Here is a 24352-nt window from a genome sequence, read left to right as displayed (position 1 = left end):
GAAAATGCTTACTTAATGTGTGGGATCCTAATGATTTGTCTAGACATGGCCAGCAATGGGTTACCTTGGGCATGGTAATAGCTAAAAAAGACATAGCGCAAAAATGGGGGGCGGCAGAGGTGCCGACGAGAACACAATGGTGTGAGAATATGGACAGGGTAATGGTCACGGAAAGGGAAGTGTATGCTAGCAGGGCCTGCCCGAGAAAATGGAATAAGATTTGGACCCCGTGGAATACATACAGAGGAGGCATTTGTGAACCCTTACCGGAAGACGAACCGATCTCATCAGATGAGGAGGGGGAGGACGATTAGGGATCCCAGGTAGGGGGCTAGTATAGGTGGGGTAGGAACTGCGGGAGACCATGGGGGACGGGAGGGTTGGAAAAGGAGGGACAGATAGAGCTTCCACCCCGTAGGAATTTCCATGTACATTTACCATCAGTATTGCACAGTGTGTATGATATTGCAGACTTAAGTGCAGATTAATGTGTCAGAAACTTACCACGGCACGAGGTATGTGGACTAACTCCAGCACGTGATGACCTCCTGTGATTTCTTTGTTGATCTTTTACGTTGTTTATTGTTGAAAAAACAAAAAGCCAAACCTATTTAATTTAGTACATTGATTGTGAATGACGTTCCTTTACTGAAGTGCGAAATAACCAAATCACGGACACGGCAACAACTGTATGAACCTTCCCAATTTTAGCCTATTTTCGCACTGATATAGCGGCCGGCCCGTTGGGTTGTAGGCCAATGGCTGTGTAAAATGACAAGGAGCAATAAAGGTTTTGGGAAAAAAAAAAAGGGGGCTTAGCACCAGGGAAGCAGAAACGTTTAGCAGCCAAGAGGATAAATTACCTCAACTTGCAATTTGTTTTTAAATTTGGATTATTTGAATTTCTGTATAATTTGATGGGACTGTTACACTCGCATTACTGATGAATGCCGGGGTTACTAAATACCATGATTGTACAGTCTTGGTACCACCTCATTCTTCTTTCTTACACCAATACACTCTAGCTGCTCCTTTATCTCTCTCTTGAATGTTCATTTCCATCCCATCTTTCCCTTTGTCAGTCTTTATCCATCTGTCTCTTCCTCCTCCTTAACAGACATTCTCTCTCTTGTTCTGGGTCAAAGTCTGATGATTAAAAATAAGTCCTGGTCCAAAAACAAGAGTGCTGGTGGGTCCCACCTCTAACCACCAACTCCAAATAAGCACTTCCCTTACCCCTCCAGCCCCGGTGGCAGACATCTTTCGCACACAGCACTTTGTTGTCATTTTCTGTAAGGTGGAGGTCAGTCGGTGGCTTCCCTCAATTATGCTTTTTATTGTTACTGTGAGCCAAGTAAGTGACAGTGCGACCTTAGATTTAAGGATTTACCAATTAACCAAGCATTACAGTGCACGTTATTGATTTGCCCTTGATGTTAAATGTCCCATGGTATAGATTAGGTGATTCATATTGGTCCATGGCATGAAAGCACTAAGCAGTGCTAACCACAAAACGCATTAGAGCATCAGTCTCATCGGGTTCACCTCGATTACTGTCTACTTGGGATTTAAAAGAAAACAACAAACATTTTCATCCCTCCACAGAAACATGCATTCTCACAATCACTGATATGCACAGAATGTAGGGCCAGATATACTCAGATTGGATGCAAAAGAGTGTCAACCAGAGCGCTGGCTTTTTTTAATCCAATCGGATTTTGTCACCCGACCCATGTATTAACAGTTCAATTAGCAAAATAGGGAGCCACAGAATTAACTTCCTAATTATTATGCAGGTTGCATTTGCGACCCCCTGCAATCGAAGGTAATCACAGGGATGACGGCCTGCAATTCAAAATGGAAATCTTTTTTTTTTTTTTTTTTAAAGCTGTCTGATTTCATTAAAGGAAAAGGAACTGTTTAAAAAAAACACATTTTCAATTTTGGAAAAGTTTGGCAGAGGCCCTCACCAAAAAGCCATTATCTTTAGCTATTACTTCAAAAGAATAAAAACTGTGCAAAATGTTGAAGAGAAAGCACCTTACCTGGCTTAAGGTAATTACAAGCAGTTTTCATTCAGGAGTCCTACTGCTGAGAACTGCATCCCAGAACTCCTGAGGCCGCCTTACATATGTTTTGAAATGCATTTTTGTGACTCTGCTTGGTGTATATTATTGCAATGGTTTTTAATATTTGTCAACTAAAATGGACAATGACTGACCCTTCAAAGACTAAGGGGCCGATCAAGTCCGTCCGCGACCCCTGAGGAGGAGGTAACGTCCGCCAGGGCCGCGGCGTTCCCTCCGAGCAGATTAGGATGTGACCGCCAGGGTGGCGGTCACATCCTCTATCTTTAACATTGCGGCGGGTGCAGCTTCAAGCTGCACCCGCCGCAAGGTTAAAAATGCATGCATCGCATTTGCATGCACAAAGCTGCAGGCACCGCGCAGTGCCTGCTGCTTTGTGCACGCAAATGCAGGGGGGTACCATAGGTACCCCCCATGTGCACCCCCCACACCCCCTTCACCCAGGCGGCCTGCAACGGGCCCCCGAAGTGAAAGTCCGTATGCTTTTCCACGGCGGAAAAGTCGCAGTGGAAAAGCATGTGTTTGACATCATCCTAATATGGCTGGCGGTGTCTGATAGACACCGCCAGCCATGTTAGAGCTTTTCCGCCGCGGTCGGAAGGCGACCGCGGTGGAAAAGCTGCGGACGGAATTCCAGACCCACCAGCCATCCTAATATGGCGGTGGGTCTTTGGAGGCTCCGCAGCGGTTTTTCCGCATCCTCCGGACCGGCGGTGGCTTCCGCCGGCCCGGAGGATGCGGAAAAACCGCAATCATAATCGGCCCCTAAGTTTGGATAGAAACCAGTGGAGCACTGGGACTTCCACCACCAGACTGGCTGGAGGTCATCAGAAGTAGAATTTCATACCTATGCCAGGTCACCCAGTACTTCTTCGACTTACTAAAGATGCTAAACTCAAATGTAGACAAGTTCAGGGACGGTAATATCTTACTGAATAACTGACCACGGAACAGTCTGGGTTAATCTCAGGGTTGATTGAAACTACTTCAATTATTTTTGGAAAGTTTGATCTGCATTCTGTAGATCATCTACTATTCCAGCACCCTGTTCCTCCAATATAAGGCTAGTAATTGTACTTTTATTTTCCAAGCGATTACTTAATTATTGTTGCTACTCAAGTTATACGGTATGTTTTCCATAATTTTATTTTCGATCTTTGCATAATTGAACTCTTTTTATACCCAATTACCTATTTTGTTTTTATCACTGAGACGATTCGATTAGCCACATAAAACTGAGCACTTTATCAAATTTAGGGAGTGCTGCTCAAATTTTTGGGGTATTAACCTAAATGGATTCAAGCTCCAGATCTAGCGTGGGGTCATTTACAACCACTGTCCACTTGTCTAGACCTTGACAGTACAACAATGTTTCTCACACTAAGATTTTTTTTTTTTAAATGACGCCGAACCCAGCTCGGATTGTGCTGCTGAACACTAACAATAGTGTTCTACTGGCATTTCAGGCAGTCTGGTAGTGGCAGAGAGGGCCAATGGGTATGTTGGTTTTTGATGCCTTCATGGCCCCCGGGACAAAAAAATCCAGGCCTTTTTTAAGCGAGCCACCATGCAGTGCCAGCAGGCTGCCCGAAAGGCCAGCCTAACACTGACCAACAATACAAGGAAACTAAGTTTACACCATATATGTAAATAGGGCGTTAGTAATGTTAGTTAAAAATTGTAGTCCACGGTTATCAAAAGAGCAGAGATTTCAAAATAAAAAGTGCTGCAAGGGTGGGGGGCACAGCAATCTCTGAATCCGGGTCTGTTAAACATGTGGAGATTGGGCCACATCAACCAATCGTATAGCCAGTAGCGTAGGAAGGGGGTGCGGGCTGCCCCGGGTGTCATCACTGACGGGGTGACAAAATGGCAAAAATATATGTAACTATCTTTTTTTTCCTTATTTCAATAATTTCAATGTGGGGGGGGGGACAAGAAATTTTCCACACCAGGTACTACCTGACCTTGCTACGCCACTGCATATAGCAGCTCTTATTCAGACTATTTTCGTAGTGCACACGGTTTAGTCCGCGTGCTCCATACCACGGAATTCCTGTGAGCTGAAACGGCAGTCTTCATTATATGAACAAAGAAGATGTTTACCGAGGCTATTTACTGCATTTGACCTGGATGCTAAAGGGTAAAGGCTGAGTGTTTTGATCACGGTGGAAGAAGCAAGCCTGCGAAATCTAGTGTTTTTCAACACATGGCAACGCTGTTTGCTATGCAGCCGCAGCCGGTAGTGGGAGTACGTGCCGGGCGGTGACGTGGGGAGGGCAGGGTGGGGGGTAGTAATGAATGGATTATGGAGCTTTACAGGTGAGTAAACATATAAATAAATAAAACAAATTTTGTTGCGTGCACTGCATCACCAAATGCAATGCAGTGCGCGCAACGAAATTCGTTTTATTTATTTATATGTTTACTTACCTGTAAAGCTCCATAATTCATACATTACTACCCCCCACCCTGCCCCTCCCCCTCCCCACGTCACCGCCGGCAGGTACTGCCACTACCGGCCGCGGCTTTTGCTATGACCTGGGTGTCAGCACGAAAATAAAGTTACTTCTCAGAATTTCAAATATTTGTCCTGTACGTTCAACTGATTTCTTCACAATGCAACATAGCGCCGTTCTTGCAGTGCGTTGGGCCACGTGCCCTGCGGGAACCATACGTATGTTTCTTTTTGTTTTTCAAAATTATTATCTAATTTTAGATTTATTTTCGAAGCATTTAGCTGCTTCTACTTGCATTAATGTAATTAAAGGTCTTCAAGATTCCGTGCAGGTGCACATTGATCGATACAAATTGGGAATCTTTTTCTTCAAAGTCTAAAATTAGTCTGGGAAATGTGCATTTTTTATTTGTCAGTCTGTCTCTGAAACTGCAAGTCTGTAATCTTACTGTTACATTGATATAGAGGTTCAATGTACACAGTGTTGTAGTTACTAAAATGTTTTAACTAAGTGTCACGTTCACAGACCTTTTTGCACAAGTCAAGCAGGCATGTGCAAAAATATAGTCATTCATAAATGCAGCTTCATTTGAAGCATCTTTTTCACACTGATTGCACTTCTAATGGTTCTACGAGTGTGCGAGTCTGCTCCAAAATATCACTCTTAAGTGGTTAAATAAAAGGAATAATCATCGAAAAACATGGAATATAAAAAAAATATTTCCGTAATAGGAAAAATAAAAATAAATTGAATTTATATATTTAGCTTACCTTTACTCCATTGATTTACCGCTGGGAGGCCAAGCCGCACACGGTAAGTTTGGGCTGACAGCCACAAAAAGAAAACTACATCCGTCATTGTACGTCTAAAGTCATTTTGGGAATCATAAAAAATTGCGACACTACTAAAAATCATAGCTATACGCTGATGCTTACATTCCTAACACATAAAGCCAAGCATATTCCCTATAGTAGCTACAACGAGCTGTTAAAAATATGCATTTTTTAAAATGACTATTTTATATTTAGCACTGTATGAACCGACAACTGCAAATCACTATGTGAAGAAATCATTTCACTCATCAAAGCAGAGGACTGATTCTAATTGTTACTGTATTCATTCAGCACACACAGACTCCTCCAGAGAATGAGTTTCACAAAGTTTGAGTCAGCACTCACAGGATTCCACGTCTCACTCTCTGGTGGCAAGAAGAGTTCCGCAAAGGCTATTCCACCCCCTATCGAATGTATGACGTTACAGCGCATACATTTACAACGCATGCACTTACAACGCAGTTTTTACATTGCAACATCCACTACAACGCATTCCATTACATCGCAATACACTACATCGCATATTAAAAAACTACCTTTAAAATGCATTCCATTATATCGCATACTACCTTTACAACGCATACCAATACATTGCATTTAAGATAAGAATTGGATAGTATAGGGGTAAAACTATTCTAACTCCAGGGGGTGCAACAGTAGGGAAAGTGTTGGATAGTGTAGGGGTAAAAATTACTATTCTAACTCCAGGGGGAGCAACAGTAGGGTAAGTGTTGAATAGTGTAGGGGTACTATGCGTTGTAATGGTATGCGTTGTAATGCCTGTGTTGTACTGACATGCGATGTCGTGCCATGCGTTGTAATGGTATGCGTTGTAATGCCTGCGTTGTAGTGACATGCGTTGTAAAGGATGTTGCGATGTAAGACTGCGTTGTAAGTGTAGTGCGATGTAATGACTACGTTGTAAAGGTTGTTTCCCCCTCCGATCTGATTAGCTGGTTTATGGAACTCCCTTACTGCCAGTAGGAAAAAAGGGACCTCTGAGTGACAGAACACATGAACTGGAAAGGAACTGTAGTGTGTAGCAAAATATCACTACAACCCTGAAGGTTCAAAATGTAATCTAATGTTTGAGTAGTAAAGCAAACTTTGTTTTGCAGGAAGCCCTATAACAGAGTGAGAGCAAATGTCCGTAGCTCCCTAACATTGATTAAACTAAACGTTCATAATTGGTTGGGAAATCCAGCCAATCAAAGTGAAGGGCTAGGAGAACCAAAACAAAGAGAATGAGAAGGAAGTTTTAGCATAAAGATCTTAAGACTGGTGTTTGGAGTAAAATATCACAGCAGCGAGTGTGTTGATCAACAAAACAGGGAAAGTGGCGAGCCGGCGGTGCTGTTAAAAATTGTGCTAAAAGAATTTTAAAAAATGAATACAGAGAATATAGTAAACCTGTAAGGCAGTATTAGAATGGTATATGTAGGATGTAATGTATGAATCTTTCTTCACATTAATATCTTTTAAAGGGTGGGCATGCAATGATGGAATAACCAAACCCCTACCATTAGCGATGTCAAGGCAACCAATTACTTTTGATGTGTCTCGAATACCAGGCTGATAGACCTGCCGCTCACGACTGTTCTCTCTTTTTAAGCCATCACATGAATGCAGGAAAGCTGTCAATATTTGCTATTGCATAACAGAGTGGTGTGTCAGTCATGTAAAGTCAGCCATGTTTACAGAAGCCACTAGCCCATAATAACATGATGTGATGCTTGAAATGAGAGGTCTCTCGAAAACATTAATTGAAAATGAGTGGATGAAGATTGACGACCAGAGTATCGCATGATGAAACCATGACGATCTGTGAAATGCAACTCCTTGCGGTGACCGGCAGGCTGCCCATATACAACCACATTGGTACATACTCCACAACGAGACATGTGAGGATGTCGGCAACGGTTCCATTGACAGCCTAGCATGAAAGCGCTAGAATAGATAGCACAGAACTCTAGACCACAAATCCCTCTGGATTTCCGTGGACTTTTACCTTAGATGTGGGCAACTGGGTCTGCAGCATTTGAAAGCCCTGTTCATGGAATACACATTAGCATGATACCGCTGTGGCATGTCTTACTGGTTCCGACTGAGACATTTTTCTATTCCACTCAACTATCCAAACTCAGTGGCCATATCTTTTGTCCAGCCCTTTCGAGTACAATGGGTTACTGTGGCAGAGTTTTATATCAAGGGGCCACTGGAATTATGCAGCAGGGGGGGACCAAATGCAGCTGCAGGACGCAGACGTATCACGGCAGGCTGCGTCTAGAAGCTGTGGAGAGTGCAGTGAAGCACAATCAAACCTCTGAAAGAGAGGATCTGTTTCACAAATAAAAGAAATTAGGAGGAAGACAGCTGAAAGGAGTAATGTGAAAAGAGGTCAGGTAATTTAATGTGGGGCGAGGGATCTCACAATTTAAGCAGGAGTTAACTCTAAAAATTGTAAGTCACTGCACTGCTCTGAAGGCACAACATTGCAAAATGAGTCAGTGGACCTAATTCTGATGCCACAATATTATAGAAAGACTTTTGGCTTATCTAAAAAAATGATGGTCACAGCTTTATCATTATAGTGTATTAAAAAAAAACACAGTATATATCTTTTAAGAAGCTGATATACGAATTTAGATGGCGGGCTTGGAAAAGAGCAAATCAATATATTTTTAATTCGTGAAGACCACACATGGAAACTCTATACTCTCAGTGCTTGCTACACAACCATTCAATCGCTCAGACTAGAGGGGACAGCAGGAATGTTGGCATGCTCCAAGTTACCTTCACCTTCTTACCCTTTGGTTTCTACCATGAGCGGGGCTATCATTAGTGGAGCAGATTCAGTGTCACTGGGGCAGAAAGGTCGGGGGGGGGCATTTTAACCCAGTTGTGTCTCTCTTTGACTAACCACTCATGGAGCTGGACCCATTTCCTTGCTTGCAAGAGGCCCTGTATGGCCCTGGCTTCCCCACTGGCTAGGACTCAAGGAATTTGAAAGAAAGCCAAGCTCTGTCAGCACCGGCGTCCCCTCCTTGTTCAGGTCACTAGGCCTCTTTTAGATAGCTCCTCAGTGAGCCTCGAATCTTGTTGCTTGAACTATGAGGTTGCACCTTAAAAGGGCGTCTTCCATCACCTAGGACCATATCCATAACTCCTTTGAAATGGGGGCAAAGGAGGCCATATTTCCCAATTATCAGTGGCAGTCTGAAAGTAGTTTGAGTCACATAGGATACAAAGTGATTGATGCAGTGAGTTTTGTGATTCACTTGATGGGGCATATCCCCATTCCAACAGAGTCCAAGTATTCGAAATGCAAACTTTACCATGCATACCTGATATACTGACAAAGAGCATGGTGCCCATGTAAATATCAGTCATTGGACCTGCCTCAGCTGATGACCTACAATTCCTTTGCCGGACTAGCAACCCACACACGACTATTGACGTTGTTGGATTTGCTTCCTTCTGAGACAGGAGCTCTGTTCATTATAGGTCTCCCTTGGAAACTAGCGTGCACGTTATAATTACAGCCTTGTTAAGTCAAGTAATTTACAGCAGTGGTTCTTAACCTTTTGACTTATGTGGACCACCACTAAATCATTTCTTGAATCCGGGACTCCCACTGAGTCATTGCTGGAAGTTAGGGATCCTCAGCCTCAGCAGGTTCTAAGATTTAAAATTCTAAACAATACACAAAAAAAGCAAAAACAAGTATACACCAAACAAATGCTCAAATATTGAAATATTACGTTTAATTCACAATCAAACATAGAAAGAGCTTTCAAATTTTCAATTTCCACTATTTAAATGCATGTTCGTTATTAATTTTATTTTATACATTTTCATATTATTTAATTTGGCAAAATCGTAGCAGCCCTCTTGAGCAGGCTTTGTGGCCCCCAGGTGGTGTCTGACCGCAGGTTAACCCCTTGTGTGCTGGTGACGGAACCCCTCCGTCACCAGCCACGGACGCGCTGTGCTGGTGACGGAGTGGTTCCGTCACGGCGCGCCGCCCCGCTCACGCTGCCGCGATTCCGCGCCTGTGTGGCGAGTTCTATTAAGCGGGCGTGGCCGTGACGGAACCATTCCGTCACAAGCACAGTGCGCCCGTGGCTTGTGACGGAGTGGTTCCGTCACGAGCATGGCAGCGCTGCGCGGCCCCCTTCCCCTCCAGCGCCACGGCGGAATTACCGCCGCGGCCAAGGGGTTAAGAACCACTGATGTACAGCATGCCACTCTGTGCCAGATGCTTTTGAATGAACCAAGACATGTATATGCACACCAATTTGAGGCTTTCGCTGGCTATGTGGACCTATCAAAGGTCAAGGGATTGACACAGAACCCAAATGCCTTTCACCAGCCCTCAATATCTGAGCCTCTACTGCTATAGCTCATCTCCCATAGTGCAGAATAAGTCAGTCTATTCTGTTTTGTTGCAATGATTAATTGTGTGGCTTTCAGTTTGGTCCCGCATCGCAAACACACAATTTGGCAAATTAAAATGGAAAGAAAATTAAAGCCATGCCATTAGAGGTTATGTTCACGAAAAAGTTACCTAATGAGCCTACTATTAGAAAATAAATTCATACAGTATTAGAAATATCCAATAGTCAGAACTAGGGACAAGTAGGGTGAAACTAACAAAGCCTGCTCAACAGTGACAATCCCTCATGTGCAGACAGAAATCACAAAAAGTAGCACAGATCACAGTTTGTGCAGCTGATCTTTGTAATTGTATTGTCTGCAGCACACCCACCCAATAATAAAACAAAAGCACTCTACTCCTTTTTGTAAGAGTGATAAGATTTTGAGCCAACCAATAAATACATTTCATCAAAAAGATTTCATGCACAACAACATTTCATACATCTATTTCTTAATATCGCTTGCATTATATAAAATTGAGAAAAAACAACAACTTACTGGAATTACTAATGAAGGCCTCGTAGGATTCCCAATCACTGTCATTCCATGAAAAGCTGCCAGTGCTGTTGAGCAAGGTGTAGTCCCGGACACACTTTTGCCTTAGGTTGCCCATGAAGAGCTGAAGGCCTATGAGGGCAAAGACACTCAAGCAGAACACAGTCAGGATCATCACATCTGCAAGTTTCCTAACTGACTGGATAAGGGCGCCAACAATGGTCTTCAGTCCTATGTGGGGGACAAATTCCAACAGCTTATTGGCCAAAGCAATCAACAGCACTGCAAATTACTCAAGATCTTTCACCGAGATGCTGAGTGAGAGGTAGGTCTGTATTATGTGCCGTGATAAAGTTTCACTCACTAACTAATATAGGACCAGGGGGTTCAAGGTTGCACCAGGAAAAGCAGATCCATTAATCCACTAATATGTAAGGATATCTACATGCAATAAATGTACATGGCATGAATCTAAATGAAAGCTATTTACATAGTCAGTGGCTATCCTGAAACTCTGGCATGGACCCATCCAATGTAGGATCTATGTTTGACACTCCTGGTTTCGGAGATGGTGACAATATTAGGGGCCTCGGGCCCAATCATCTTCATTTCTTAGTTGCAAAAGGATGTTTGTGGTTAGCTCTGTTGCTTAGTGTACCTAAGACCCATTTTAGTGAAACTACTAGACATACTTAGGGATATGGCTGCCTTCATTAATGTTCCTCTCAAAAACAATCAACCCAAAAAACAAATTTGGGATATCAAAAGAGGAGATCAGTCTTAGATTCCTAATTTCTTTGGCTCTCTCAAAACTTTTTTATTTTCAAGTATAGGTGTTGGAAAAACATGTTGTTTACTTTTTAAAATTAATCCTTCTATTGAAAATAGTAATGTAAATGCTAGACTATAATGCTTCCTTTACAAATAACAGAAAACAATTACATTGTGCTGTGCAGGGGATTTGATTTTAGTGAAGATCTCTGTTGCTGTGTCAAGATGCACATTAGTTGGTAAACATGAAGAATTATGGAGGTACAATGTTCATCTAAAAGTGGTCATTTAAATTTGTAAATGTATATTTAGCATCACGTTTGCAATGCACATAGGAAAAACATTGTCATAGACAATATTTTTAATTGAGTATCATCACTAATAACGTTTTAGTTGATTACATTTTATGTTAGGCTGCTTAAAAAGTGGACTTTTGTTAAATTTTTTGTTCATTCAATTTATCATTTAGTTCATTTTCCTCCACATGTACTTGATGGTGACGTTTTTATTTCTAAAAGGATGATTGCACAAGTGATGGAAAAACATTCCCAATTTTAGGAACAATATTTAGAAAATATAGCAGTAAAATTACTTTCATGTCAACCCAAAGGCTTTTGAGACAACTGGGCTTATTGGCTCTGATTGTTCACTCAATGTAAGTTAGCTACTAATAAAACATATCTCACACTTGTTTTTAGCTGAAAGTTCAGCCCTATTAAATTCTCATCGTTATGGAGATCATGCGGCGTTAAAAATGAGACTACATGTTTGGAGCAATTGGCAGCTCTATTTTTCCTGAAGCACCCTTTTGTGGTTAGCGATTGTCTTTTCATAGAATAGTGTTAGGTGAGGTAAAAGGGCTCTTACGAGGTGAACATCTTGAATGAGCACATCAAATTAAAAAATAACTAAACGTGCTAGAATTTCTTTATAATGCGCCAGTTCGTTTTTTGTGCTTTTTCAGAATTTGTAGACTTATTCTCAGGGCACACACGCCAGAGTTATCATAGGCCCCCTGAATGGTATTTATGTCTCAGAGGCATAGATGACATTTTTTAAAACAAGTTAATCCGGATCTCAGACCCTTGTGCATGGACTGGCACAGCAATACTAGCAGGCCAACATAATGAATTAAATGACAGAGTAAATTGAAGGCTTTTCTTATCGGGAACCTGTCGGCGAGAACTCCACCTTTCTTGGAAGAACAGGAACCCGACTCATGTTGCATCACTAGCCCTTTTGTCTCCTTCACAGTATCCTAACATAAACATCTGTATTTTTTAGCAGTCCGTTTTTTTGCACAACCTTCCGCTGGTGCTCTACCATACTATCGAAGTTAAAATATCAAAGCTAATTTCCAAAATGTAAAAAAATTGGGTATATTGCTTCTATTATATTGACTACCAACTTATTGTCACAGTAAGTGGATATGAAGTTAAGATTAGTAAATCTTCTGGTGGGATGCTCCAGTGTGTTGTAGATTTTGTGGCTTTGTATACCTGTAGATTGATATTCTTGGCCCTAATATTGAGTCATGCACCCTTTCTACACTTAGTAGCAATGATTTCCTGAGCATTGTGGACACCCTTACACCACTCAGACTACAGAGATAGCTCAACTGCTTAAGGCTCTGAACCAGGATGTCTCCATTCTATAAGATAAAGATTGTACAGAGCCAGTCCGCTATATCCATTGAAGACATATTATTGGAATTTGCGTTTACAAATTCTTCTAAAGTGAGCCATCAAGTGTAAAGTGAATCTCTTTGAACAGAAATAAGAGAATAAGGATATTTAAAAAGCAAATTTGACACCACACCCAAAAACAAAAAGATAACACAAATTGGCAACCGACTCGGTGGCGTTTGTTGTATGCTACTGCTATGTGATATTACATGGTGCAAACCTGGCTGAGAGGCAACAGGGCCATGCAATTTTTTGATATTTGACAGAAATAGTCTTGGTGTTTTGCGGAATTATAGTTTTTTTGCGATATGCTTTTTAATTTTAGAAATGCAGGACATTTGGAGGGAACGTGTGATTTAAAAAAAATTCAGAACTAAGCCAGCAAAACACATCTTTTAGAGCAATCACAGCAGTGAGAATAAAAGCCTTTGTAATAGCCCTTCCACAGGATACTTTCTCCGTGTTCAGCAGGTGGATTGAGTCTGCCTAGAATAGCCTGTCTCCGAGTGTCTCAGCGACCCACTTCAAACTCCGCTTTCACAAGCAAGGCGACTGCTTATTCTGCTCAAAATAGCATTTCCTTTTTTATCTACGTGTTAGAAATCAAGAAAAAGCACCACTATGTGGGATTTCCATTTTTATGAATCAGGCCCTCTGCCTGCAAGTAGCCTATTTTTAGACATGTTTTTTATTACCAGACACCCTAAAATGAATATTGTTTGAGTGACAGCAGGGTTCTGGCCCAACAATCACCGAGTAATGATTGTTTCAAATGGAAGTCCATTCATCCAGGTCTTTGGGATGTAAATCATTGGAAAAGAGCAGTCTATTTACTGAGCAAACTCTAGTACGCTTTTACACTATGTACTAGCGCAAAAACCTCCGCTGTTAGACAAAAAACTGTCACAAAACTATTTGGCAAAAAAAGCATTTGCACCAAGTGTTTACCAAGTTTTACTAACAGTGCAAAGTAAAGAAAGGTGAGTACAAAAGGCATTAGTTGCCATTTTAAGCACATTATTTCACTTTTTCCCCCTGATTTTATTCGCACGAGGAAGTGAAACCACAATTAAACTCAACGTGGACTCAGGTCTCAAAAGGCTCTAAAGCAAAACATAAGCACAACCCCCCCATTCTCCCCCCCCACCCCAGGTCCATTTTAGTGTTGCTGCCAGGTTGTACATAACCGGTTGGTACTGTAACTGCGGTATGGTCTCAGCCGGAAAAAGAGCCTGGAATGTTTATGTAGTCAAACAATTTTGGGAGCCTGCCAAATCATTGGCATTTTGTCTTCATGTTGCAGTTCATAATACCCAGTTCCATATCGGATTTCTGTCGAACTCTTCAAGGCCTCATTTGCGGTATGGCTACCCATGTTTATAGACTGGTAAGCTAACATTTTGCACTCACCACCAGGGCCTGACTGGTCCCGGATTTTTTGTCATGCTGCCAAGCTGGGTGCTGATTTCGTTGATGGGGACCTGCGTGTGCTGAACAAACTTTGTTTTGCTTTGTTTCTTTCAAAGTACACGCAGGTCTTCTACTAAATTAGCCCCCACCGCAGTGACATGAGCCCCCAGCTCGGCAGAATGCCAAAACGCCCGGTAGCCAGTCCGGCCCTGGTCACCACCTAAGATAACAAAATAAGGTTTGGCAAACCCAATAGGTCTAGCTTGCATTTTGAGCTCCAATAAAAACAATCGTTGTCTGTGTATTATGGACCTATGAAATAATTAATTCAATGATTGAGGATTCACAGTACTTTAGGGATGTTAAAATATTCCCCCATACATAGCAATGCCAGCACTCCATAGAAGGTGATAGGATACACCAAACAGCCAAAAGCATGAAGTGAGGGAAGAATATTACCCTGGGAGGAGGCAAAACACCCACTATGTACAGTGTAAAGGATTGGTAAGAATATGTATCCTGACAGGTTCTGTTTCAAGCCCGACTTAAAAAGCTCAAGGAACATAGGATTGTGTCGAAATTAGCTTCAAATTAAGTTAATTATTAAAAGTTTGAGGATAGTGGTGGTTGGAATAAACAAAAAATCAAGGTAGGGATCTTTTTACGGTGGAATTATCTGGTGTATTTCGAGTCTGTTGCTGTGTTTGTTGAACAATTTGCATCTGAGACTTTACAGCCCTGTAATGTGATACAGAAGATGCTTTAGGGGAAAGGGAAATACATTTATTACACAACTTGTTTAATTAGTTTTGAAAGCCTAACAGGAAAAACATTGATTTTAAAAGTAATCTTATGTAGAATTAATGAATTAATAACAACGTGGGTGTTCCTAGCAGATTCCTGCTAGCGGACACCCCACACTAGACTCCCATATATGGAAGCCTAGGTAACACTGTGAAGTACATTTCCTGCGGAATTTCATTTCAAGAATTTTCATGAATTTAAATACAGCAGATCTTCTTTTTACAAATTGAATACCCTTTTAGTCAAAAAAGGGGTATACACCATGCTCCCTCCCTATGAACCAATTTCAAAGTCACTCTTACTTCATTTCCCTGCATTCATTTCTACCAGAAAATTTATTTTAAAGGCCACGTGTGGCCATGCTCTCTTTTTATACATTTTTTATAAACCCTGTGAGGGTAGGTAAGAGGCTACAGCTGAGGATTTGTTTAAAAGTACATTGGAAATCTTGATATAAATGAATTTGCAACCAAATGTAATTCAGCCGCATAGGGAATCCTAACCGTGGTTGTAGCCTGTTTCTTTTGCAGACATTTCAAAGACTGACGGTTAGTGTAGTTTTGCTCCTATAATGAGGAAGGAAGGAAAAGAAGAGAGTGAGCATGCCCAACAATGGGTACAGAACTCTCATTCAATCTATGACTGCCTTAGTCTCTGGTTAAAAAAAAATCAACAGAAAAGGGGTCTATACTGATTTTAGATTTTAGGTGTGCTTTCTGAGAACTCACACTCCCGAAATCTCTACCAACCCTTCCTTAAGTTGCAATGGAAGTAAGAAAAGAAGTTATGTGAATTTAATTGCTTGAAGTGCATAAATTGCACTTAATTTCAACCAGACAGAGAGTACCTGCTAGCACGATTTAGAAGGATATATTATTTTAATTTTCGTCAAACTACCTCACTTTTATTTGCTTATTCTTTCTTTCACAGACATTAAACGTGGAGGAAATTTGAAACAAACACCTACAGAATTTGGTCCTGAGCTGTTTGGCACAATTAGCCAACCCAAATGTTTGCAAGTTCCCTTTATTATTCAACATTTACTTTCTTTTAGAGGTAGTGTTTTGTCATATGCATATATCTTAAACCCATTAATAAAATTCACTTAACAAAGGTGGATTTCGAATCTCAATTTCATTCCCCTAAGAGGTAGGGGAGTGATTAGAGGTCTTTCTTCTCGGTCTAAAAATGAAATCTAAACATGAACATTGACTTTTGAGATCCACATTATCATTTTAAAAGTGAAACACACCTCAGTATAGGTGATAAAAGCATAAAGAACAGCAAATGATAATCTGTAACCTTGTGTAGTTTGCTTTTTGTTTGTTCGTTAATGAAATATAGATGGATTTTTGATATATTGAAGCATTGGTATATTTGTTTAACTTATAATATTAATTAACATCTTATAGTAAGGACAAATACATTCTAATCGAAACAGATTGCTAGAGCAGTATCATTTATTCGGTAAAGTGTCTTAATTATTCACTACCTGTAAGCTATTTGCTTTGTTTAGTTTTGCCTATTATTGTATTTGTGGGGAGGTTTGCTTCCTGGTGCACAGGAGGTTCAATCTGACAAGGATGCTCTCAACCAGGGATCAGTGAGCTGCTGCTATAGAAGAGCAAGCATGGTCTGTGTAGTAGGCTCTGAGGTTGTCAGAGCCAAATTCATCTACGCCCGATTGGCCGAACATAATGCTGGCGGTATTATGGATATGCAAGCCAGGCACTAGGAGAGCGGATAGAGAATGAGTTCGACCTGGCAACACCCCTACTAACAGTAAATCTGTCTGAGTGGAAAGGAGGGCAAGCGGAAATCAAGAGTCTTATAACATTTACAGAGAACATCAGATTAATTCAGATTGCAACAGAAGCCATTTATCCTGGATACATGTAGGTAAAGTTCCATTTTCAGATACATGCTTGTTACAAAGGCATAACTCTCTTTTAAACATTGAGGCACACATCCCAAATTTAGATACAGAAAGACATGTCTGAAATGCAACTGACAACATTGTCATCACTTGCAACAGATTTACAGCAAGGCATGTGAAAGTGGTTCAGCAGAGGACAGTGTGGGAACAACTTTATACCTGTGACCTCATAATTCACAATGCTTAGGACTGTTGTTCTATAATGTATGCAAATACAATTTAAATAAAATAAACTTTTTGGATAAATCTTCTGGTAAAATGACTCTTATATTTTGTGGTTTACACAATGTTGAGGTGCACAGCGTGCAGACTAATTCTGCCTTTAACTTCTGGCAATAATATGTGCATTGTAAGGCCAACAAATAGGAATAAATAAAGTCAGTGGAATGTGTTGGTGAGAATAAAGTGCTACACACATTGGGTGGTCCAACACTATCCAAAATAATTCGAATATGTGTGTTGAGTAAACCATCTCGTTTCAGTGACATGTAAGCTACTGGTTTGAACATATGCTAAACTTCTTATTCTCCAGAGCGCAGGGAGGTAAGGTGGGTGTGATGCGACTTCGCCTACATGAAAGTCAACCCAATGTTGACTATAGATTCACTTTCTCATCCCTTACTAGGCCTTCAATCTAATTGTGGCATGTGAAACAGTGAAAAACTTGCACAAGAGGATATTTGAAATAACGTAAGGTCATTAATTTAAAACTAAAAAACTACCTTTAACCCCTATTTGTAATTTGTATTACCCTCCTACTGCCATTGTTCTTAAAAAAAAGTATTGGATTAATTGCCTGGGATTTTTTTAACTGAAATGTATGTGCGAAATGTTACCTTTTTGTAAGAACCTGAAATGAAGGATATTCAAAAAAGTTTAATGAGAAATCTGCTCACTGCACTAAGTGTGTCTGCGTATACAACCTGCATGAAAAATAGTAAGTTAATTCTCCAATTACTTCAACTCAAGGATTATAAAAGGCACTTTGATTATACACTTCAGAGCTCATGTGGATCTGGGAACCGTCTATCAAGGTATACCTCCAACAGGCACTCTGAGGAAAAAACATTACAAACCTGGCAAAACATCTGAGCTACAAGGACAACACCGGCGTCCCTTAAGAATAGGAAGGGAGTTAATGATGCCATTTTGTGCTGTCCAAGGAAGATACGCTCACTCAAGAATGCATATTATGCCTCTGAAAGACTGATAACAGATCAAAGAAGCCTAACCACTAAGGCAAAATGACATTAATGGACCCTTGACTTTGGTGCCCCTCCATTTGTAGTGGAAATAGTCAGTAGGTGTGGGAAAGCCGCCTATTTTATTTTTTTCTTACCGCAAATGCACTTATCACGTGTTCTATACCAGAAAAGTCGTCTGCAGGATAAACAGGACTTTCATGTTGCTCATCATAGTCAGAGCTGCATTTCCGCCATCTGTTTGTGAGTATACATTTTCTGACATACCCTTCCATTGTGGCTGTCAATAGTCTCAAGACATTTCTACTTGAACCAACCAAAGAATCAGTCACCGGAGAGAAAAAGGACGTTTTGCTGGTTACAGGCAGCCCGTAATCATAATCGACCCAAGATTCCAATTGCATAATGAATATTATCTCTAGTCCTAATTGAGAGACCTTCAAGCAAATAAAGACGAGGTCTGGAAGGTAATAGACAGTGAGTGACAGATTTGTTGATGGATGGAAACTGCAACAGAAGTTGACACATGAGTGGTGTAAGGCACTCCACTTTGACTTACCACTTCCTCTCATTAGGAGAGTGGGCCTTGGTAAGTCATAGCTAGCCGGATCAATGGCAGAGTTTCTGAATAGCCATATAAGATAACTTTACGTGCATTTGATATAAATGAAAAACTCAGTTAAGAAGTCAATTGTTAACCCCAAATATCTAGAATGGATCTGGAGTGCCTGGCTTCTACTTCAGACACTCCTGCTGCTAAGAGTAGGACAGCCTGAGTGAATCTAGTCAGTTTCATACAGGGTGATGCTCATCAACCCATCACATAGTAAAATCCTGTCTTGTTTAAAGAATATCCACAAAAAAATTTACGTGTTTCATTAATGACCACAAATTGTGCATTTACTCCAAACATTCAATAGGATTCTACAGTGTCTTTAGTTTTATCCGCAAAGATTCCCAAATTGGCCCAACTCTGAATGTGCAGTGTGTTGTGTTGAAACATTGAAAAGTGCCATTTCAGATACAGTTACTGAAAAATGAAATACATCAGATATTTTTTCTTAAAAATGGTTAGGAAAGACAAGCAATATGAAGTGCAATGCAAAAAACATTAATCAAAGGCAATTCATAAAATACAAACAGCATGCAAATACTAATAAACACAATTCTAAAACATTACATTTCTTCAATTTAATATGAAAATCAACAATATATACAATTTGTTAAGGTTAGTTTGCATTTGTGTCACAGATTGTCCTAATCAGATGTTGGCAATCAATCAACTACAACAAACTCTTACAAGGACTACTTGCTTGTCAATTACTTAGAATCGGCAGCAGCAGCGTGAGTGTCAGAATGCTTTTAATCTAGAGTATCCACCGAGGAAGCATTTTCATTGCTTTCAGTGGCTTTGTTTTCCAGTAGGCCGTTTTGTTGAGAAAAACAGTTCTCGTTGTATTCTATATGCCGCTAAACTGCAGAGGGATGTGCTTAGTGCTTGTATTGAAAAGCAACATAGATTATTATTATACAAGCTCCTGAAATTTGATGGATAGCACGAATAGTAATAAAACAGAACATTTCTCAAAAGATCTAGGGGCTTTTTTATGAGAGGCTTGCGCCGCCGGAACATCACTTTCTCTGACGTTCCGGCGGCACAAACATCTCAAGCATGTGTACGAGACGACGCAAAGCCACTTTGATGGCTTTAAATGGCCTCGTAGATATGGAGTAAGACAAAGCAGCGGAAGTCACTGCCTTCTCTTATTCTGCATCAAGGAGGCGCTCCATGGGCGTTGCAGTGTGTTTTCTCACGGAACACCCACGGATTTTGACACGGCCTCAAACCTGAGGCAGCAACAACACCATCCACCTCCCCTGAGCAGGCGAAACAAAGAGAAATATGTTTATTTCTCCTTGTTATTTTCTCTTTCCATGGGTGCTGCATTCTGCAGCACACATAGAAGAGGGAAAATGCCTCTCGGATTGTTTTTGTGCAGGAAGGTGCCCCTTCCTGGATAAAAACAATCCTGCATTCAACGCAGACACCCTTGCACCATAGTGCAAGGGTGTCTGCATTGGCACTATGCAGCAGATTGTGCACCAGTGCAGGGGGTAAAGACAACAATGCACCGTATTTCATAAATAGGGTGCATTTCTACCCTTTCGCATTGGTGTATGGCAGCACAGTAAGAAGACTTGTGGCATTGGCCTACGACAATTCCCCATATGATCTCCTTTGCCTCCCATGTCCATTGGCAGGGCTTTCACATACTGTGCAGTCAGTCTGCGTGGGACACCTCTGTTCTGGAGGTTTCAACTCGTGGATAAGAGGTGATAGAAGCAATTTAAATTCTATGATTTTTCCATTATTAGACCCACTCTACACAAGGAGACATATGTGCATCTCCGGGAAATACGCAAGATTGCCACAAGGTGTGCCCTGATAGCCCTTGCACGTTCAACTGTACATCATCAAGCATGAAAAGGATTGTTTCATGCCTCCTAAAGAGGGGCTTGAATGGCAGCTGGGTCTGGTACCCTGAATCAGTTCTACTCAGCTGCAAAAGCTCTAAATGCAAGGCTATCTGCAGAATAGCCTTAAATGTTATGGGTGGACTGTGGGTCATCGATAGATGCTTTTAATCCGTCTTTGGGAGAATAATAAACAATAAAGTTTGGCAATAAAAGTATACCTTAATGAAGTAGGTAGACAAAACATTTAATTATGATTAGTAGAAAGAGGGAACAATAGAAGGTCCATTCTGCAATCTAGTGCTCTGGCTAAGGGGTTGGTGATTTGGGCTACCAGACAGCAATGGCCAGTGAAGAAGAAATATTGTAACTGATCACTCTGTACTAGCTGTGGGCCCTTTGTACTGCTGCAATAAGGGTGACCACCTCACTTCCTCTCTTTACTGACACAGTTTCCAGTCCTCAGCTTTTGTGTGTCAGCCTAGTGCATTTTGGGTGCTGTAGTCGCTGGCTGCTTCAATCGAACCAATTAGACTTACACACCTCATAACAATGATTTTTGAGAGATGCCCCTATGACTGCCAACATCAGATTGGGAGAACCAAGTTTGGGGCTCACCATGCACCATGTCCCATCCTTCACCTCGCCATGCAGGTCAGATGTGTTAAACACTGAGGCTGAATGAGACCTGTCCGCAGAATACAAATCATAATCTCAGCAGAATAGTCTCTTAGACTCTAGACCCTCTCAGACTGGGAGTACGGTTTTGGTGGGCACGCAGTCAATTATCAGACTCACAAACTGAAAAAGCAAAGAACTAACAGGCAGCTCCAGAGTCACTGCAGATGACTCCTTGAGTATAAATTCACCTTTGAGAGCTACAAAAGAGAGGTGCTACGCTTTACATTGTTAATGAATCCAGTTGGTACTACTGCTGGAGAGCATGGGACATCAACGGTGTTGTCAGAGAAAAACAGTAACACAACAAAGGAAAGGAAAGAGAAGGAGACAGCTCTATTTTTCAAGCATCTATATTAGTTTAGACTTGTGGTGCCACTGCGGTGCCTATTTAAATTATATGCCACATCTGGGTGCACTACGCGATGACCAATCATAATATGAAGTGAATTCTATTTCCGTGTTAACAGACAAAACATTGATCATGACAACTGCCCAGTATTGTCACTGGGCAGCAGCTCAGATGGAAGAGTGAAAGAGACTGTGATTATACACACCTGGCAATTTTGTGTGAATTGAGACAGTGCATAGTCTTACACCTTTGAACATGTTTGAACCACTCTACAAGAGGTGCTATTTTATTAAAGGGAAAATCTGTACTGTCCTTAAATGTTTAGCAAAATAGTAAAATGTAGGTGTCCAATGCTTAAGCAGACATGTCACGAGCCAATATGGCTGCTATCTTTGGTTAAACCCTTCTGATTCGTTGACAGCAGCCCATTCACTGATGAGATGGGTCGCTTTCTCCTCCCAGTAGCAGGTTGCGGTTCAAGGAAACATGGAACTCCAGAACACAAGTGATTTTAATGGTTCGTGCAGAAATCCACCTGTAAAGCAAATTATTTTTGCCCCGCATCCAGTCTGTCAGAGAACTTTAAAAAAAAGGTGGATTCCTAATTTTTCACATTTCTACACTTTAGAGCCTCATTTCCTAGACTGGTTCGATGCATAGGGTAGATTTATTGCCATTTAAATTGGACCACTGGACTCACAGAATTATATTTGTATTCACATATGAAGGATTAGACTATATTTGGTGTGTGGAGACACCGTTTATAAGTGTGGAAAGTTCAATAAATATGCAGATTTTTCTGCAGGTGTTACATGCATGGGTGTTCCCAGAGTACTCTCAGCAGGGCTGTCCATGCCAATAAGGTTAACACACATATAATATGGTAATTTTATGGGGATTCAGAAATATATTCGATGCCTTTCCTACTCTTTTTGAGAACTTCTACCTTTACTCTAAGATAAGCAAAATAAAAATAGAGCAGAAAATGGAGAAACATGAAAAATGTACATGTTTTCAAGGGCTGGGGAAGGGAAGCTTCTCCGTAGAACTATTGCTAAGGAAATTAAAAAACGAAAATTTGATCACAGTCTAATTTCACCAAAAAATGACCTGCACCAGGAATGTTGTTCGAATTGCAAACTATCTTTACCGAGGGTTTTGGAAACAGGTACAATATGTATATCCATGCCAGCAGAGATTTATAATGTTTTCAAGATTTGTACAATTCATATTTTAATTTTTTTATTTTAATATTTTGCTCTTGATTTGGATAAACCATGTTCCACGAACTGTTAGATTTCATTTCATTGATCCACTGTCTGAAATATGGCTCAAATAGCATTCGCTTGATATGCCTAATATTAATAAGTCATGGTGTTTACTAAATAATAGGAGGGCATCGATAATGACAATGATTTAGAACATACTTAAGTACACAAAAAGTAATGGGAGGAATGCTTGAATTAATCTCAGCCACTGGTAATTACTTAGGCCACACTCCAGTCCAACCAGGAACCAGCTGTACCCGACTGATGAGCCCATAACTTGGGCGAAATGGTCCTGGGTTGCTTGTGTCTAGAATCAGGTAGGACCTGCCTGGCAGTTCGGGCTGGACTGTTCCAGTTGGAGCACGGTGAGGACTGATTTGCATATAGCTGGGTCCAAACTGAGGTTGCACAGTGTGCAAAATACCGAAGGACTGGGATACAGCCCTGAGTAATTACCAGACGTTGAGATTAATTCAAGCATTCCAAAATATTGATGAACTGAGATGCGGCTTTGAGTAATTACCAGTGGCTGAGAATAATTCAAGCATTCCATCCATCACTTTTTTGTATACTTTAGTGTTTTAGAACATTTATTTGAGGAAAGTCAGGCAGCAACTTGGAAAATACATAAGGGATTCTATCAAAGTTAATTTTGGCCATGCAATGTAGCAGAAATAGGGTCATTGTTTGGCTCCTTCCAGAATGAATTTTTGACGACATTACTCATGTCATTGCATGTAACTTCATAAATTACATCATCAATGACATCAATAATGACAATCATTTCAGAGAGCCAATGATATTTTCATTGTCATTCTCCATCAAAAGGACCGAGAGGCTGATAAAATACAACCAGGTAGAAAAAGACAAACACACATGAAGATGAATAGATTGGCAAGTGGAAAGAGAAACTGAAAGGCTGAAAGCCAAATGGAGAACGCTAGCAGAGAGATAGAGGTATGGGTGGAGACAGGTACCTTATGGACATAGATAGATGGATAGACAGACAGACAGACAGACAGATAGACAGACCGATTGATTGATCGATCAATCAATCGATCAACCAAAACAAAGACAGACAGATTGATTGATCAATCAATAGACAGACAGACTGATCAATAGATCGATAATAGAGACTTGGGTATGCACTACAACTTAAATCTGTAAAGCAACTCAGGAGCAAATTTGCAACAAATGGAAAACGTATTCTATTGACAGGTGCATTCCCTTCATTCCATTCCCAATCAGTTCCTAGCATGGCATTGCACCATGGGTCACGCTCATCTACGCTCTACGAGGACATGGAATGGGGGCTCGGGCAGCAGCCTCAGTGTTTAACCTGAGTCTCACCTGGAATAACTGAAATTGTTTTCAATGCTCGAAGTACTCTGAACGTTCGCAAGGCTGAGACATTGCCCAGGTCCACAAATTCAGTTGCATATCTGTAACAAGGGAGAGTC

The 24352-nt window shown here is 40.9% G+C and overlaps 1 protein-coding gene across 2 annotated transcripts in view; it reads right to left on the bottom strand.

Annotated features, from left to right (window-relative positions):
* The window catches only part of LOC144784447 (sodium channel protein type 5 subunit alpha-like), a 1060325-nt gene that overhangs the window by 723791 nt on the left and 312182 nt on the right, over window positions 1-24352 (bottom strand). For both annotated transcript variants that reach the window (XM_078663204.1, XM_078663205.1), the window contains exons 6-7: window positions 24243-24334; window positions 10315-10542 (exon numbers count right to left, since the gene is read on the bottom strand). In XM_078663204.1, coding sequence (XP_078519330.1) covers window positions 10315-10542; window positions 24243-24334 — 320 coding nt within the window. The remainder of the gene's footprint in view (window positions 1-10314; window positions 10543-24242; window positions 24335-24352) is intronic.

Source organism: Lissotriton helveticus, chromosome 10, assembly GCF_964261635.1.
Source record: "Lissotriton helveticus chromosome 10, aLisHel1.1, whole genome shotgun sequence".
Taxonomy (NCBI): Eukaryota; Metazoa; Chordata; class Amphibia; order Caudata; family Salamandridae; genus Lissotriton; species Lissotriton helveticus.
This window is presented reverse-complemented; position numbering and strand designations above follow the sequence as displayed.